The sequence below is a fragment of the Eptesicus fuscus genome, chromosome 18, assembly GCF_027574615.1.
Source record: "Eptesicus fuscus isolate TK198812 chromosome 18, DD_ASM_mEF_20220401, whole genome shotgun sequence".
Classification (NCBI taxonomy): Eukaryota; Metazoa; Chordata; class Mammalia; order Chiroptera; family Vespertilionidae; genus Eptesicus; species Eptesicus fuscus.
This window is the reverse complement of record NC_072490.1, coordinates 25,715,782-25,730,651: the sequence shown is the minus strand read 5'-3', so window position 1 is coordinate 25,730,651 and position 14,870 is coordinate 25,715,782. Positions and strand designations below refer to the sequence as shown.

General features: G+C 46.7%; 1 protein-coding gene across 4 annotated transcripts in view; it reads right to left on the bottom strand.

Moving 5' to 3' along the window:
* Positions 1-14,870, bottom strand: part of NEK11 (NIMA related kinase 11) — a 193,325-nt gene that overhangs the window by 45,743 nt on the left and 132,712 nt on the right. For all 4 annotated transcript variants that reach the window (XR_008558849.1, XM_054729552.1, XM_028129297.2 and 1 more), the window contains 2 exons: positions 14,594-14,754; positions 4,607-4,694 (listed from right to left, as the gene is read on the bottom strand). Coding sequence is in view for 3 of the 4 variants with exons in the window: in XM_054729552.1 (XP_054585527.1) it covers positions 4,607-4,694; positions 14,594-14,754 (249 nt within the window). In the remaining variant the exon portion in view is untranslated. The remainder of the gene's footprint in view (positions 1-4,606; positions 4,695-14,593; positions 14,755-14,870) is intronic.

Sequence of the window (14,870 nt, the reverse complement as noted above, 5' to 3'; positions counted from 1 at the left end):
GATTGCTGAGGTTCTCTCTTAATTATGTAAACTTGATTAGTGGAACTTTTCTCCTGGCTAACAGTAATATACAGAATGTCCTTTGCTAAGAGTTTACTACCAAGAATGAGTATTAATATTGTTTTAGGGATTTATTTATAGTACAAAGCCTTTTCCCTGCTCCCATTACCACACATCTGCCAAACGAATGGTCCGGCATGGTAACAGACAGATAGCAGGTTCTCTGTAAACTGACACTAATTCTAATCTGTTGCATCTTTTCAAGTTTTAAAGAACCTATAGAAATTATTAATTTTCTCTAATGCATAAACAGAAGGGATAGTGGCAAACAAATATTGTGCATTCACATCAAAACGATCCAAGTGGTTTATGAGTCAAAATCTCCCTCCTCACCTCCAAAAGTAGTTGTTTCAACGTGTCAGTAACCAAAGATAAACCGCTATGTTGAAATCATTGTAATTATTTTGAGACATTCTTTTCTTTCAAGATGAAAAAACACAGTAGTGCAAGGTTAAATGCCTGTCAGTCATCCCTACACTTAGCGGCTTAGAGTTTGAAGAGCTTAAGCAAAGGAGTTCCTAAGGGATCCATAAGCCCTGTTGCCTTCTCTGGTGTGTATCAGTCACATTGTTTAGTAGAGATTAAATGGTTATTACCCAAGTTCAATAGAAGAATTGAGGGGTAACAATTTTCAAGAAGCCAAACATATCAGCACACCAAAGGAATCTTAATGGGCAGAAAGATGTTGAAGTAGTATCTGTTTTATTTAATTACTTCTGTGAAAATATCCAGTTTAGATCTATAAAACAAGCCTATTTATAAATATAATTCACCAAGGACTTGTGTCATTCTGCTGATGAGTTCTCTCTAGAAGTACAGCTAAATTCCCAAACATAAAAAAAAAAACTTAAACTTCGTATGCTCCCTGGGTTCATAGTCTGGTTACTAAGAAATAAATTGACAGAATGTTCTTTTCTAAGTGTGATGAGAAGGAAGACAGAGGTCATCTTCTGTCCTTACTGAGTAGTGATGGGCCTGAACGGTTACTATAGCAACACCATCTGTTGTCTGTGTAATGAGAACCCACATCCAGTTCCCCACCTCAGGTCACTCCTTTCAAAGCATCCTCCTTATTGTTTGTTAAAGGTGATCTTTTCTGATTTGCTTAAAAGCCAGTGGTATCCCAATCCAGAGGGGAAAGATCAAGCTCCTTAACCTGGCACACAAGGTTCTCCATGGCCTTGGCCCAGGTTTGCTTATCCCTTCCTCACACCTGAGATTCCAGCAGCATCAAACTTCTTGATAGTTCCATGCATATGCTCAGTTATTTCATACCTCTTAGCTTTCACGCTGCTTGATCCTTTCTAGAGAATAGTTCCCCCTCCTGACCAATTGGTAACTCTACTCATCTTTTCATTTACTCATTAAGTGATTATTTTAAAATTGCTATGTGCCAGCATATGTGTTAGACTCTGAGGCTACTACAGTGAATAAGATCTTGTGCGGCCCTCACAGGTACAGGCAACGACAGGCTGCACCCCAGAGTGGACCTCTGTCCTCCACTTGGCTCACTCCCAGTACGTGCTGTCTTCCTCACAATGCCCTCACTAAACCGGGAGCTCATTAAGATAGGGACCTTGTTTTCATCATCACCCTGTGATATCTGGCTTGTCCTGTGTGCTTTATAAACACTTGTAGGGAAGAAGGGGGTGGGGACAGGATACACATTTCAACCACCGAAATCTCATGTTTTAAAGCATCTGTCCTTGGTGAAATGGCCACTGCCCACATTCCTGGCTGTCCCCCATGCCCTCATTTCTGGCCTTTCCTGTTCTCCTTTCAATTCCTTCTCTCTTTCCCTCTCCTAACGCTCCCTGGATCACTCAGTATCCTGTTCATGACCGGCCTTGTTTCTTGTACCCTGTGGGAAATTTCAGGAGGAATTTAGGGCTGCAAAAATGAGCTGCCTCCATTTGGGACAATAGGTCCCCCCAGTGTGAAAGAAGCACCTCGGGGATGCGCTGCGGTACTGCTACAAAGGTTTCACTGGTTTGTCCAGGACCCCGTCTGGTGCTGGGACCCTGTTCCTAAAAGGTCTCAACATCTGACCTCTCATGCAGTGCCTGAACCCACCAGACCCCCTAAATATCTGATGCAGATACTAAGGACGAGGCAAAAGTACAACATTGGATCCAAGGGAGCTCAGTAACCCTTGCATGTAGCCCAGCACACACTGCCAGCACCACAAAAAGAGAGAAAACCATATAGAATGAAGCTGTTGTCATTTTAGTGTGTAGGCAAGTTCTCGATAATTTTAAGAAATAAAAATTTAATTTTCTACCTCAGGAATGTTTTGTTTGAATTATAAATCGGAGAGGGTGCAAACAATAAGAATTTCAAGGCTTAAGGCCTTCGAAGCCAGGGTTCTCAAAGTGCGGTCTGGACCCAGAACATCAGCATCACTTGGAAACGGTTAGAAATACAGCTTCTGGGGCATGAGCTAGATGTGCATCTTCAACGCCCTCGGAGTAATCCTGATGCAAGTAATTCTGATCAGTGAGAAACACTGATCCAAAGGCTTTAAAATGACCTGGACATATAGAGGAGTCTAATAAACTGAACTAGGACTCAAAGGGCACCTTCTACCTCAGGATCTGTTGAAGCTACTCAATGCTCACTTACTCATCCTCTCCACGTCCCAGTGGGATAGGAAGGACAATTATCACTGCTCCTGTTTTAAATAGAAAGAAAACTAAATCTGGGGTCGAGGAGGGGGTCAAACTGTTGCACACAACTCTTTCAGGGCTACAAAACGCACAGGCTGACCCAAACGTGAGCGAAGCCCAGCTCAATTCACAGACGTGTCATTTTCAGGTGCAAGGCTCATCCTCTGCCACGTTTAAGTTCAAACTGTCCCCTGGATTCTGTTCACATTCCGACATATATTAACGAGCACGGCGATTAATTAGCTCTGTGACTATAGCTGGCGAATCTCCCAAGATGTCATTACAGCAAAACAGATACTAACTACTTGAGCAATCTCATCCTTTATACAACTACGTGAGGAGATTTCTTTGAGGCTTCTATGCGCCCGGAGCCTGCAGTGAGGGTGCTGTACCGCCCCAGAGGGGTATTTCAAAAGCACCCTCCCCCATGTGCCTCCCCTCTCTTCCTTCCACACACCTCTTAGCTACTAAGCTTTCACCTTCCTCTGTTTCACCCATTCATCTGTCTTCCAGCTTCTCAAACTCACTAGCAGCTGTGGCCCGCTCCCACCGCCTCTCCTGTTCCCTTTTCTGTCACTTTGGGGAGATAAACGTGTATTTTTACTCCATGTTTCTAATGCTCATTTTTATGAAATCATACAGCCCAGAAGGGAATTTAGATATCATAGCTCCACTCCAGTGTTAACTTTTTTTTTTTTTGGCAACAGAATCCATCTTTTTCAAGAAATAATATTATATGTAGAAATCTAATTTGTAAAACAGATAAAAGAGAAACCATCTTAGTTGAAGCTGGTCAAGGAGCAGGATCTGCAACTCATCTCTCTTAAGTCTTTAAAGTCTCGGTTCAATGCCTCTTCTGCACCAGACATAATAAATCACTGGAGAAGCAGAGCCGAGCAGTGCAGACCTGGCTTCTGTCCTAGTAGCTTGGTGCATCTCCCCTTTCCCAATCCTAGGGTTCCCCAAGGAACCGAGCATGAAAATCACTGACGCAATCTAACTGAGGTCCAAGGGAAAGTGACTTGGCCAAAGGAAAGCCTCTCTAGTCTTCGAGTCCATTCTTGGGAGTTAAATGTGCCTCAAAAGTGTCACTGATGTGCAACTGACCAGCTCTCAGGGTGATGGTGGAGAGGAAAAATCAGGGCGCTATGTGATAACTGAGGCTTCGCACACAGAGATTGGAATAAGCTAGAAAGAGGCGACACGTTGTGCAGAGAGCTCCTAGTAAAACGGTGGAAAATGCTTGCACCCCTGAAAATGTCATGTTTATGCCTGTCACCCCCTTGGAAGAGATGGCTTTTGGTCAGACAATTCAAAAAATTTTAAATGACAGTTTATCATCCAGTGCTAGACGTTATCATAGTTGGCTTTTGGATTTCAAAAAGTACAAACTAAGAAATAAGGTTTTATTCTTGGAGTGCAGCAATCTCATATATGGATACTGACGACGCTAAAGAAATTTCAGCTTTGTTTTCAGACCCAATCTCTTCCAATAACCGCCTGACCTTCAGCGTGATGGTCTCTCAGCCTGACCGAATGCGCCTGTTTCTACAGGAGGGAGATGGACAGACCTCCCTTCAAAGAAACCTCTAAAACTGACAGTAAGCACTGCTGGGCCACCGCTGGGTCACAATAAATCACTGAATTTCAATGATTTCATCCTCGGAGACGGAGGGTCACTGACAATAACAACTAACAATTCTTCTCTGAGAATCCCGGGTCCCTGGGCAGACACAGCCTCTGTTGGCCTCAGTTTCCTCCGCTGGAAAATTAGGGGGCTGCACTGAAATATCCGTGAGAGCCCTACGCTTCCCATTTCTCGGATGGCCCGCTGGAGTCAGCAAGTATCACCATAGTTTGGAATGAAGAAACTTACTCACCTAGAGAGGTGCCACCCAGGACGCTCTCCAAACACCTGACCAGCGATTCCGTATCACTGCGCTGCCAAGACAAGACAGATTCACTTCCCTGTAGAGAAGGATATTTAATTATGTGAAAAATGTTCTTGCCACATTTAGGCAAAACTAAACACAGAAAAATCTGAGTTGCAAAATTATTTTACAGTATGATTCCCCCCCACCCCCTATTTTTTAAAAGAACATCTCTCTGCTCCCCATCTCCCTCCCTCTCCCTCTCTCTCTCTCCTTCTTTCTTTCTCCCTCTCCCCCTTCTCCTTTTCCCTCTCCCTCTCTGACAGGAAGAACATACACTAAAATGGTAACAGTGGCTTTGACTATAAAGTGGGATTATGGGTGATCTTTATTTTATCCTTTGTGCGCTCATGCCTTTTCTAAATTTTAATAATAATATGACTTATTTAACTTATAAAATGGTAAATGCAATTAGAATGAATTAAAAAACACAGTTTTATGCACTCTATAATCTACTCAATACAGCAGGAACCAAGTGAATATTTTTTCCTAGAGAGTGTCTCTACCTTGGAAATGTATGGTCTTCAAGGAGTCATAAATCTAAGAACTGCCTCAACGGAGGTTATTTACCTTAACCCTCAGTAAGAGTCAGGCACCCCCATGAGTCTGAGTGTATTTGATAACAAACATTACCTTTAACACAAAGTAAATAGCTGTCCTTTACCCAGGAGGCCGGAAATATTCAAAACAGCATCACAATGCTCTGGGAAAATGGAATCTCTTAATTACTTTCAGGTCTGTGGTTATTCTGAGAGAAATTAATAATTTATGGTTCACCTGCTCCATTTCAAAACAAGCAATACAGTTTATATTGCAGTAATTTTGGATTTTAGAAAAAATGTACTGTAGTACAATAAACTACTCAAAGCAGTATCTGAATATGTTGGGCTTCATTTTATAACGGCTGGTGGGGTTCGGGCAGCCACTTTTCAGGCATGTGGTAAAACCAGTGTCACTTCATGTTCCAAATGTACCGGAAAGGCCGTGATGAGGAAGGCATGCCTGGTCGCTGCTGGTCAGGGAGGCCAAAAGCATGAGTTGCAGACCCTGGTGCCCAGCCCAGGAACAGGGAGGCAGGCACCAGGCACAGAAACAGGAGAAGGAAAGCATGTTTCTCCCTTCTTCTGCGCCTTGTGGTCTCCAGACTTAACAGGGACAGCCTCGAGCCAGGGAGGAGCTTAGCAGAGACACCCGCTGCTGCAGGGAAAGCAAAGCACACGTGGACATGTGCAGTGATGATACCAACCAGGTAAGCCCGGGTTCTTCCACCGAATGTGCTGGCCTCTGCCAAGCAGCTCGGCTTCCTGGGTCTTAGTTTCCGCATCAGTGGACCTACATGGTCAGGGAGCCTTCCTGCTCTAACACCCTGTTCTTCAGGCGAAAGAGCGAGATGAACAGGGTGTGGTAGGTTGTTTCCAAGGATGGCTACAGCAATCCCTCCCATCCCTGTGCTCCTATTTCTCACAAGAGGTAGAGTCCCTTTTCCCACTGAGTTGGCCCTGTAACTTGCCTTGGGCCACAGAATGCAGCCGAAGGGGTGCTGAGTGACCTCTGTAACTAGGCCTTAAAGAGACCATGTGGCTTCCGTTTTTACTCTCTGGAGGGCAAGGACTACATAAGGAAGTGCAGGCTATCCTCCTGGAGGGATCATGGCGAGAGGCTCCCGATTGTGAGAAGCCACGTGAAGGAAAACAGAGCCCCCCAGCCAACAGCCAGCACCACCTGTCAGACATGTAAGTGAGGCACCTTGGACCCCAAGCCAAGCTCTCAGCTAAACGCAGCCGCGTGAGTGACTTTAAACAGTATCAAGTGGAGCAGAAGAACTGTCTCGTGAATCCAGACAATTCTCAGAATCATGAGAAACAATAAATCATCGTTTGAAGCCACTCAGTTTTGGGGTGTTTTGTTACACAGTAAAAGATAACTGAGATACTAAACAAATTGAGGTCCCTGACCAACTTTTCTCTATTTTCATGTCCCCAGTGCCCAGCACGGCCCCTGGCACATGACAAATGTTGAATCTGTGCAGGCCGCTTCCAGCGTCTGTGATTGGCAAGGAGGTAAAACAAGAATGGCACCGACTCTGTGGGTACAGCCTTCCAATAGATGGGTTCTTCCCTCCTCAGAGTTCAGCAAAGGGGAGGAGAACATCCTACTTCTTAATTCTGTAGCCTTGGTCAGTCCATTAACCTCTCCAGGCCTAGGTCTCCTTAATTGTAACAGTGAAGAGAATAGTGGCCTCTACCTCACACAGGGCTCTTATGAGAAGCAACTGAAACAAAGATCCTTTGGTACATTGTATGGCTCGGCTCGTTGGAAACACCCAATGAATGGAATCCGAAAGTTGGATAGGATAGAAGATGGGACGGGAAAGGGACAGACACATAAAAAATGAAAAAGTTCCAGTCACTGTGCCTGCCACTGAGCATGGAGATGCTCAATAAGCATTTGAGTTGAGTCAATGCAACAGAAACAGTAAGAAGCAGAGACAGGGCTGTGGGGAGCACCTGCTGGCTGGCACATGTCAGTAACATCTTCCTAACACCGAGGTTAGGAAACGCTGTACAGGGTGTGGGAGGGAACAAATAACCCTAATAATATAGAATGAACGATTCAATGAATGAATGGAAGTTAGTATTCACTAACTTTTATTAAGGTCTTCTATGTGCTATGTTGTGCCAACTCACATGTATTCATTTATTTAAACTCTACCAGGTATGGAGTTTTTCTCCCCATTTGACAGTTGAGAAAACTGAGGCACGAACAGGTTCCATAATATGACTAAGGCCACGCAAGTAGTAAGAGGTGGAACAGGCAGTGAGTCTCTAGAGGCTGAACTCTTCTTAGCCACTAAACACACATATTGTGGCAGGCAGGGCTCCTCAGCCAGAGGAGCTCGTGATATTGTTGAAAGAAACAGGGCACACACTCAAGAAGGAGGCCTAAGAACAGAGCCTTGGTATATAGGAACTATAATGCGGCCCGGAGACAAGGCACAGCCACAGAGGCCTGGGTGGGAGGGCTGGGTTCTTCATCAACAGCTTCCAAATGCAGGTTCTATTGGGAGTTTAAGCAGAACGTGGGTTCTCAGCGCTCTCCTGGCAGGGGGACTGATTCCCAAAGGCTGGACAGACATCAACGCAGACACAGACAGAGTCACAGCTACAAAGTGTCCTCCGTCTCCGTGGCTGAGAGCTGCTCAGAACGAGTGGGAACGGTTGCCTTCATGGTGTGCTGCGGGCCTGACACCGAGTTCTCTGTCTGCTGAACAACCCAGCAGGCGGAGACCTATAAATGGGTCCAGAGTGGACGTAAAACCTTCCATGAGGGCCCCAGCCACAGACAGGGGCTCCGCTTCAGCTCACTCGCACCCACATTCAAGGGTCCCTTGTGTCAGTGGATATGAGCGAGTGCAAGGGCTGATTTCCTTCACCTCTTGGTTACCTCTCTTCTCAGAGACATTCCACAGGATGAAGCAAACCATACCGAACCCTCTTCCCTGCTCACCCTCAGTCATTCTGGACTTGCCTCGTTTTTTCCTGAGGGACCTCATTTGAGGCACCCAGGATCTTCCTGAAGCTGAAAAGTCACACATGGGCCACGAGCAGCTGAAAAGTGGTCTTGATGCAGGCTAACGACTTACCTGTGTCATTATGTGTGTATGAATATAAATTCTTTTTTCCCCTTTTAAAGACATTATTGTTGAATTTATTTGGGGTGACATTATTAATAAAATTACATAGGTTTCAGGTGTACAGTTCCACATCATCTGTATGTTGTATTGTGTGTTCAGCACCCCAAATCACCTCTCCTTCCGTCACCATTTATCCCCCCTTTACCCTACTCCACCTCCCCCATGCCCCTTTCCCTCTGGTGATCATTATTCTGTTGTCTGTGTCTAGGAGGAGTTTTTTTCTTTGCTTCATCCCTTCACCTTTTTCCCCCAGCCCCCCAAAGTCCCTCTCCTGTGACAGCAGTTAGTCTGTTCTCTGTATCTCCGAGTCTGTTCCTATTTTGTTTGTTAGTTTTTTGTGCTCAGGAGGAGCAGATTTGGATGGGGCTGAGATATTAGTTCCCTGTGGACATGCTCAGTCCAGGACGTCTATCAGAAGTCCACATGGCCCCACTCTGGGCAGCCTGGGTGTGTGAGTCTAGACATTTGAGAGAGAGCGCTGAAGAATGGAAGACAGGTATGTGGGAGCTGACCATCCGTGGACACTATTTAAGTACGTGAGACTGTGAGAGATGCCCATGCAGGTGCGCCTGGGTCTGTTTTGTTCACGACCATAAATCCAGTGCCTGGAACACTCGAATACGTGGTGTGTCATTGATCCGAGCAACAACCCATCTACCTTCTTTTCTGCAAGTTGCTTTACTAAGCTATTGTCCACGCTCCTTCAAACCACATCCACAGACAGCCCTGAAAAATGTCCTAAGTTCCAGTAACCAAAACACCAAGGTGACCTGATCCATTCCCTACACACTCAGGGGAACCTTGCACATCTCGGGCTGATCTCCTTAGAAGCCAAGCCCTGCGTATCTGCATTCATACTTCATGGGAAGACAGAGGATGCCGCTTAGCACAAAGCCATCGGGCAGAGCGGACGGCCGCTTCGTGAAGGCGGCCCTGAACTCGGCAAGCTGGCCTCTGACTCCTGTCTCACTGCCGACGGCGGCCTCTGCCAGGAGCGAAGGCTACGATGTGTGTTGTGATGGAGCAGAGCCACATCTGTAAAACTCCGGCTGTATGCAGGCCCCCTGGCTCCGATCACAGCGAACACCTCTGTCACCGAATTCGGAGCCACTGAGACGTGACTGTCAATGTGTCCATTGCTAACACCTTGTTTACTCTGCATTATTAAAACCTCTAACTGCAGCTGGCTCTCGTTAATGCCCCAGGCACAGCAGGCAGTATCTGTGGGGCTGCTTCAGGGTTTCCAAGACATTCCTAGGTGTCCAATACAGAATGCTTAAGACATTTTGGGCTACGGGTTGGACGTGTGAAGAATGGGAGAAGACAGGCTGGTAGAGTGGCGCCATGACGTCCACCCAGAACACGGGCGATGGGTTTTGAGAAGCGCGTGAGCCTGCTACTCCCCTGCTGCAATAGCTCTGGGGCTCCTACAGGCGGGGGGAGGCTGCCTCCAACCAATCCCTGCCTCCCGGCAGCTCAATCGCTTTCGATTAACTGCTTATCTCCTCACATGCCTCATGCCCAGTAGTCGAGGGAAGACAGTCCTGCAATTCAAGGAAGGTTTGCTAGGAATAAACGGAGAAAGATGTTCATGTTCCAAAGGCAGCCCTCACGATACGCACGTCTTTATTGCCGATCGCTATTTCTGACTCCAGTCTAGCTCTGTTCCTGTTTTAAACATGAAACACTCTCAACTCGGGCACTCACTTCTTGATTGAAATGTCAGGCCCAATTAATTGCCTGAAGTCCCTACCTCATGGTCTCCTCCTTTCTCCACCCTCCGCTTCTGCCTCACCATCACCCTCTGTCTTATTTGAATTCCAGCCAGAGTCTCGTTTGATGCTGCTCGACACCCATCCAAAGGTTGTTCAAGAATTAAATGAAGTGATGCGGCTGTGGCAGCCACGAGGTGTGCTGCTTAGATAGCGATCTTCAAGAGGGAGCCTGCTGCACGCTGCGCAGTGGGCTGATGGCCGCCAGCTGCTGCGTCTTAGGATCCAATGCAGTGTCCACGCCAAGGCCACACTCCTCCCAGGCGGCTCCCGGTGGGAGCACGGTGGGAATGACAGAGCCAGGACGTTCCTGCCCGGTGAGGACTTCTCTACTTGCTATGGAACCGGGACACATTTTCAAAATCACACCCCAGGCAGAGGCCTCACCCAATCCTTCCTTCCCTTCCATCCTTGTCCTCAAATACACAGACTGGCATCGGGGCTTGAGGTCTCTAGCCTACCTCACAGGCATTTCTCTTGTTTCTAATTCTGTCTTGTTATCGGCTTCCCAGAGGATCTGAACGGACACCGCATGTAAAGTACGGGGCATAGAATGAAGGCTCCGGAAATGTGAGCCGTTATTGTTATATTGCGATTCGATTGAACTGATGACCCCACCCCCAGAGGACACGCTTAGCAGCACCTACTCTCCTGACGACCTGAGCCGCGTCCTGGGCAGTGTGGGCCTTGCCTGGACCGCATCCATTTCTCTGCCCTGTGGCGCCAGTCCTCACAGGTCATTCCTGCTTTTCCTAATGCTTCACTGTGCAGAGAATTTCAATACCCCTGGAGGGTGTGGGGGAAACATATTGAAAACTTCAGCATTAGCTGGGAAAACGGGCCTCTGCAGCGCTTTATCTCAGCAAGAACAAACATCCTGGTCTTAAGAGCCTGAAGGCAAGCATCGGTCAAGGCCACACTCACTAAGCAGCCTTTCCTGAGGGAGTTCTGTGGCAGGTCATTACGGTCCAGCTAGAATGGAGACTGCTGGCGCACGTGGGAGGGGAAATGATGATCAAGGCAGTAAGGGGAAGACAGGAGGGTCTACCCATCAGTCTGCTGCCCTAACACATGTCCATTAGAGCACACGAAACCCTGACAGTGACAGGTCCCATGAATACCGCTGGGAACCGTTATGATGACAGCCACACACTGATTCCCCTGAGATCTCAGAGGCTGGTTCCAATTCAGTGACCACAGACCTCACAGAAAAGCTACCAGCATTATGACAATGGCCGGGATAGAGGCCTTATTGATGTTCTACTGATTGCAGCAAAGAAGCAGCTGACAATCACCAGCAATTAGCTACTTAATAAAACTGTTTTGGAGACAGTGCTGCTGAAAAGATGGTCACAAGGGACCAGCAATCAATCCCAGCAAAGCCCACAGCTGTTTTCCTTTTAGAAGACACTTCTGCCATCAAAATAAAAACTGTGAGACTTTTGGCCCATCTGAAGAAAAGGGAATCCGCTTTGAACTGAATACTCACCTAAGAGCCACAAGTGTGGCTCTAAGTCAAGCATGTCAAACTCAAAGGGTAACACAGGCCAAATAAATGAGGCATGTGGCCCGCGGGCCATGATTTTGACATGTTTGACCTAAGTGGACCCTGGCACACTCAGGGGTGAAGGGCAAAACAGAGGAGAGCAGAGAAGAGGTGAACCCCAGAGATGGCCACAGGTTTCACTCAATTCACCAAGCCAACAGCCAACAGTGACTGGGTCTCAGCACAGTTCTGTAACTGTAATTTGTGTGTTGCTAATAAAATAACCTAAAAAAGCCAGGGTCGACCCCATCACAAGCTCACAGCCAACACCTTTGAGGAGGGGGAAATTACATCTAATTATGAGGAAAAACAAATGGGGTTGTAATTACCTGTCTCTAATACAACTTTATTGTGATTTCCACTCTAGGGGGATACACCTTCTGTACTAGAAAAAGCACTGCGTTAGGAACGTGCCAGGTCTGGGCCTGAAGCATGGCTCTGACCCTTCCCTCGCTGTGTGGCCCCGGACAAGTTACTTCTCTCAGGAATTCAGTGTCCTCTTCTGGAAAAAGGGATCAGAACAATGACCCAACAGAATTTTGTGAGACAAAATACCATCATGGATGTGAGAGGGCTTAGCATCTCATCCCAGCAAACTTATTTAAAATCAACCACAGTCTATCACATCACATGTGACAGATGCACAGCCCAGAAAGCAACATTGCTGCCCTATATTTATCTCTGGCCCTAAGAAATAAGAAGGGTTATTTCTTATACTACAGTTGTAAAATCTCACTTTAACGTGAAAGAATTTTGGCAGTATCATAAAAAGGCCATAAGATGGTTGGATAACTTCATCATCATAACAGCAAATTCTGGAGATTATTCTAAGTACATGACATTTATTATTCCATTTAATCCTCAAAACTACTCTGTGAAGTTGGAACCATTATTCTCCCATTTTACAGATTAGAACACTGCGGCACAGTGAAGTTTAGTAACTTGCATATGGTCATATAACCTGCAAGGGACAAAGGCTAGACTCATACAGGCAGTTTGATTTCCAACAAGAATGCCAAAGGTGGGACTTCCAGAGTGGCTAGCAAGGCTCTACTTCTTGACTGTGGTGGTGTTTGCCATATATTTTATTCGTGTGGTTTTCTGAGCCAGTTTTATTTTATTAAAAAAAATTTTAAGTAGTAAGATTAATAACTAAAATTTTACCCCTTGATGCTTTGGGCAAAAATTGAGTATATATGTTACATATCATGAGTTTTGCCACCACAGGCACAGAACGATGGTTCTGTAATACTGTAGTGACATTTGTCTCAGTTGTTTTGGACAGTGGCACAGAAGCAAATGGAAACTGCACTGTAATATGTGGTAGGAGGTGCTGTTGTTCACCAGAGTCCATTGGAAAAAATGCAGAAACGGAATAAGGCAAGTGATTTTATTCTGTCATTCTGAATAGCCCCACCTGACTCTGTATTTTCCTCATTTATTTGTTTCTCTCTTCATGTGTCTGTCTCTTAATTTCTCTCTCTTGTCCTTTCTTTTCCTCTTCCTTCTCCCTTTTCTCTCATCCCTTTCTCTGCTCAGCCTCATAGCCATGCTGTGCTAGTTCCTGTCTCCCTGCCTCTCTCCTTTTCTTATACAAGAACCTGAGAACATTTCTTGTTTGTTTTATTTATTGAATATTATTATATACTAGAGGCCTGGTGCACAAAATTTGTGCACTGGGTGTGGGGGTTGTCCCTCAGCCCAGCCTGCACCCTCTCCAATCCGGGACCCCTCAGGGGATGTCCGACTGCCGGTTTAGGCCCGATCCAAACCAGCAGTCGGACATCCCTCTCACAATCTGGGACTGCTGGCTCCCAACCGCTCGCCTGCCTCTCAGCCTGATCACCCCCTAACCACTCCCCTGCCAGCCTGATCAATGCCTAACTGCTCCCCTGCCAGGCCAATCGCCCCCAACTGCCCTCTTCTGCTGGCCCAGTCGCCCCCAACTGCCCTCCCCTGCCAGCCATCTTGTGGCGACCATCTTTGACCACATGGGGGCAGCCATCTTGTGCGATGGTGTGAGGGTCAATTTGCATATCACCTATTTATTATATAGGATTATTTAGTCTTCATTAAATGGTTGAATGGCTTATGTAAACCTTCTCTCCACTCCAGCAACCACCATCCTGAATTATGTGCTTATGGACACAGGTGCCCCTTGATTGACCTTTATTTTTCTATCTTGATGGTTCCCAGTCAGTAAAAAGCTTCTGTACCTTAGGAAGTTCAGGGCTGGAAAGGTTACTAATCATGGCCTAAGAAGAAAATGAAGTATCTGAGCATAAATTGCCCAAGGTCACCTGCTTTCTCCTCACTCACCTCCTGCTCTTCCCTCTCCTGCAGACACAGCACAGAGAAATCACACGCCAGGGCTGTTTCGTGGCCTATGGCCCACATGAGGCTTAGTCTTGCTATCGTTAAGGAGACCTATGGGAAGGGCATTTACTCAGAGGCCTCGGTGCTGCATGTCAGAATGGGCCCTCAGAGGTGAACGCTAGCCAGGAAGATGACCCCTAAGTGCAGATCTCTGGGCCTCATCCCCAGAACTAATTGGTGCATCGAGACGTGACTCACAAATCTGATTACCAGGAAGGCAAGTATATTTTCAAAACCCCTTTTCCCTGCTAATGAGACCTCTGCATTGTTTATAGGGGGTGCTCCTCAGTGTGTTTCTCCCGCCCTACTCCCTAATAAGTACTGGCTACTCCAGCCCTTCCCTCATCGACATGGCCCAGACCAGATTCTTCGGAATTCCCGGGGGCCCTGCCTGCCCCTGGACCTTGGAAACCAAGACTCATCACAGGCAGCCTTTACAATAAACCCTGGTCCCCCCCTCTCCCACTTCAAGGAATCAAGACTTCCTTCATTGTCTCAGGGAGGCACAGCCCAGACAGTCCACCTCTTTTGGGGGCAGCCGCCCATACCTGTTGGTTTCCTCTGCAATCAGGCTGGGGTCCCTGGTCCCTGACCTTGGCCTCCAGTCCTGCCAGCACTGTTCCTTCTTCCTCCTCCTCACTCTCTTCAGAACAGGAGTCAAACGTGTCAGCATAATACTCCTCAGCTACACGCGGGTCTTCCGGGATCCCTGAGACAAAGAATAAACAAAGATCACGTCCCACCAGTCATTACAATTATAATGAGGCTCGGATCCCGGGAGTTTCCCCGAGAGATCTATATTTTGTTTGTACTGACAGAGCTCCC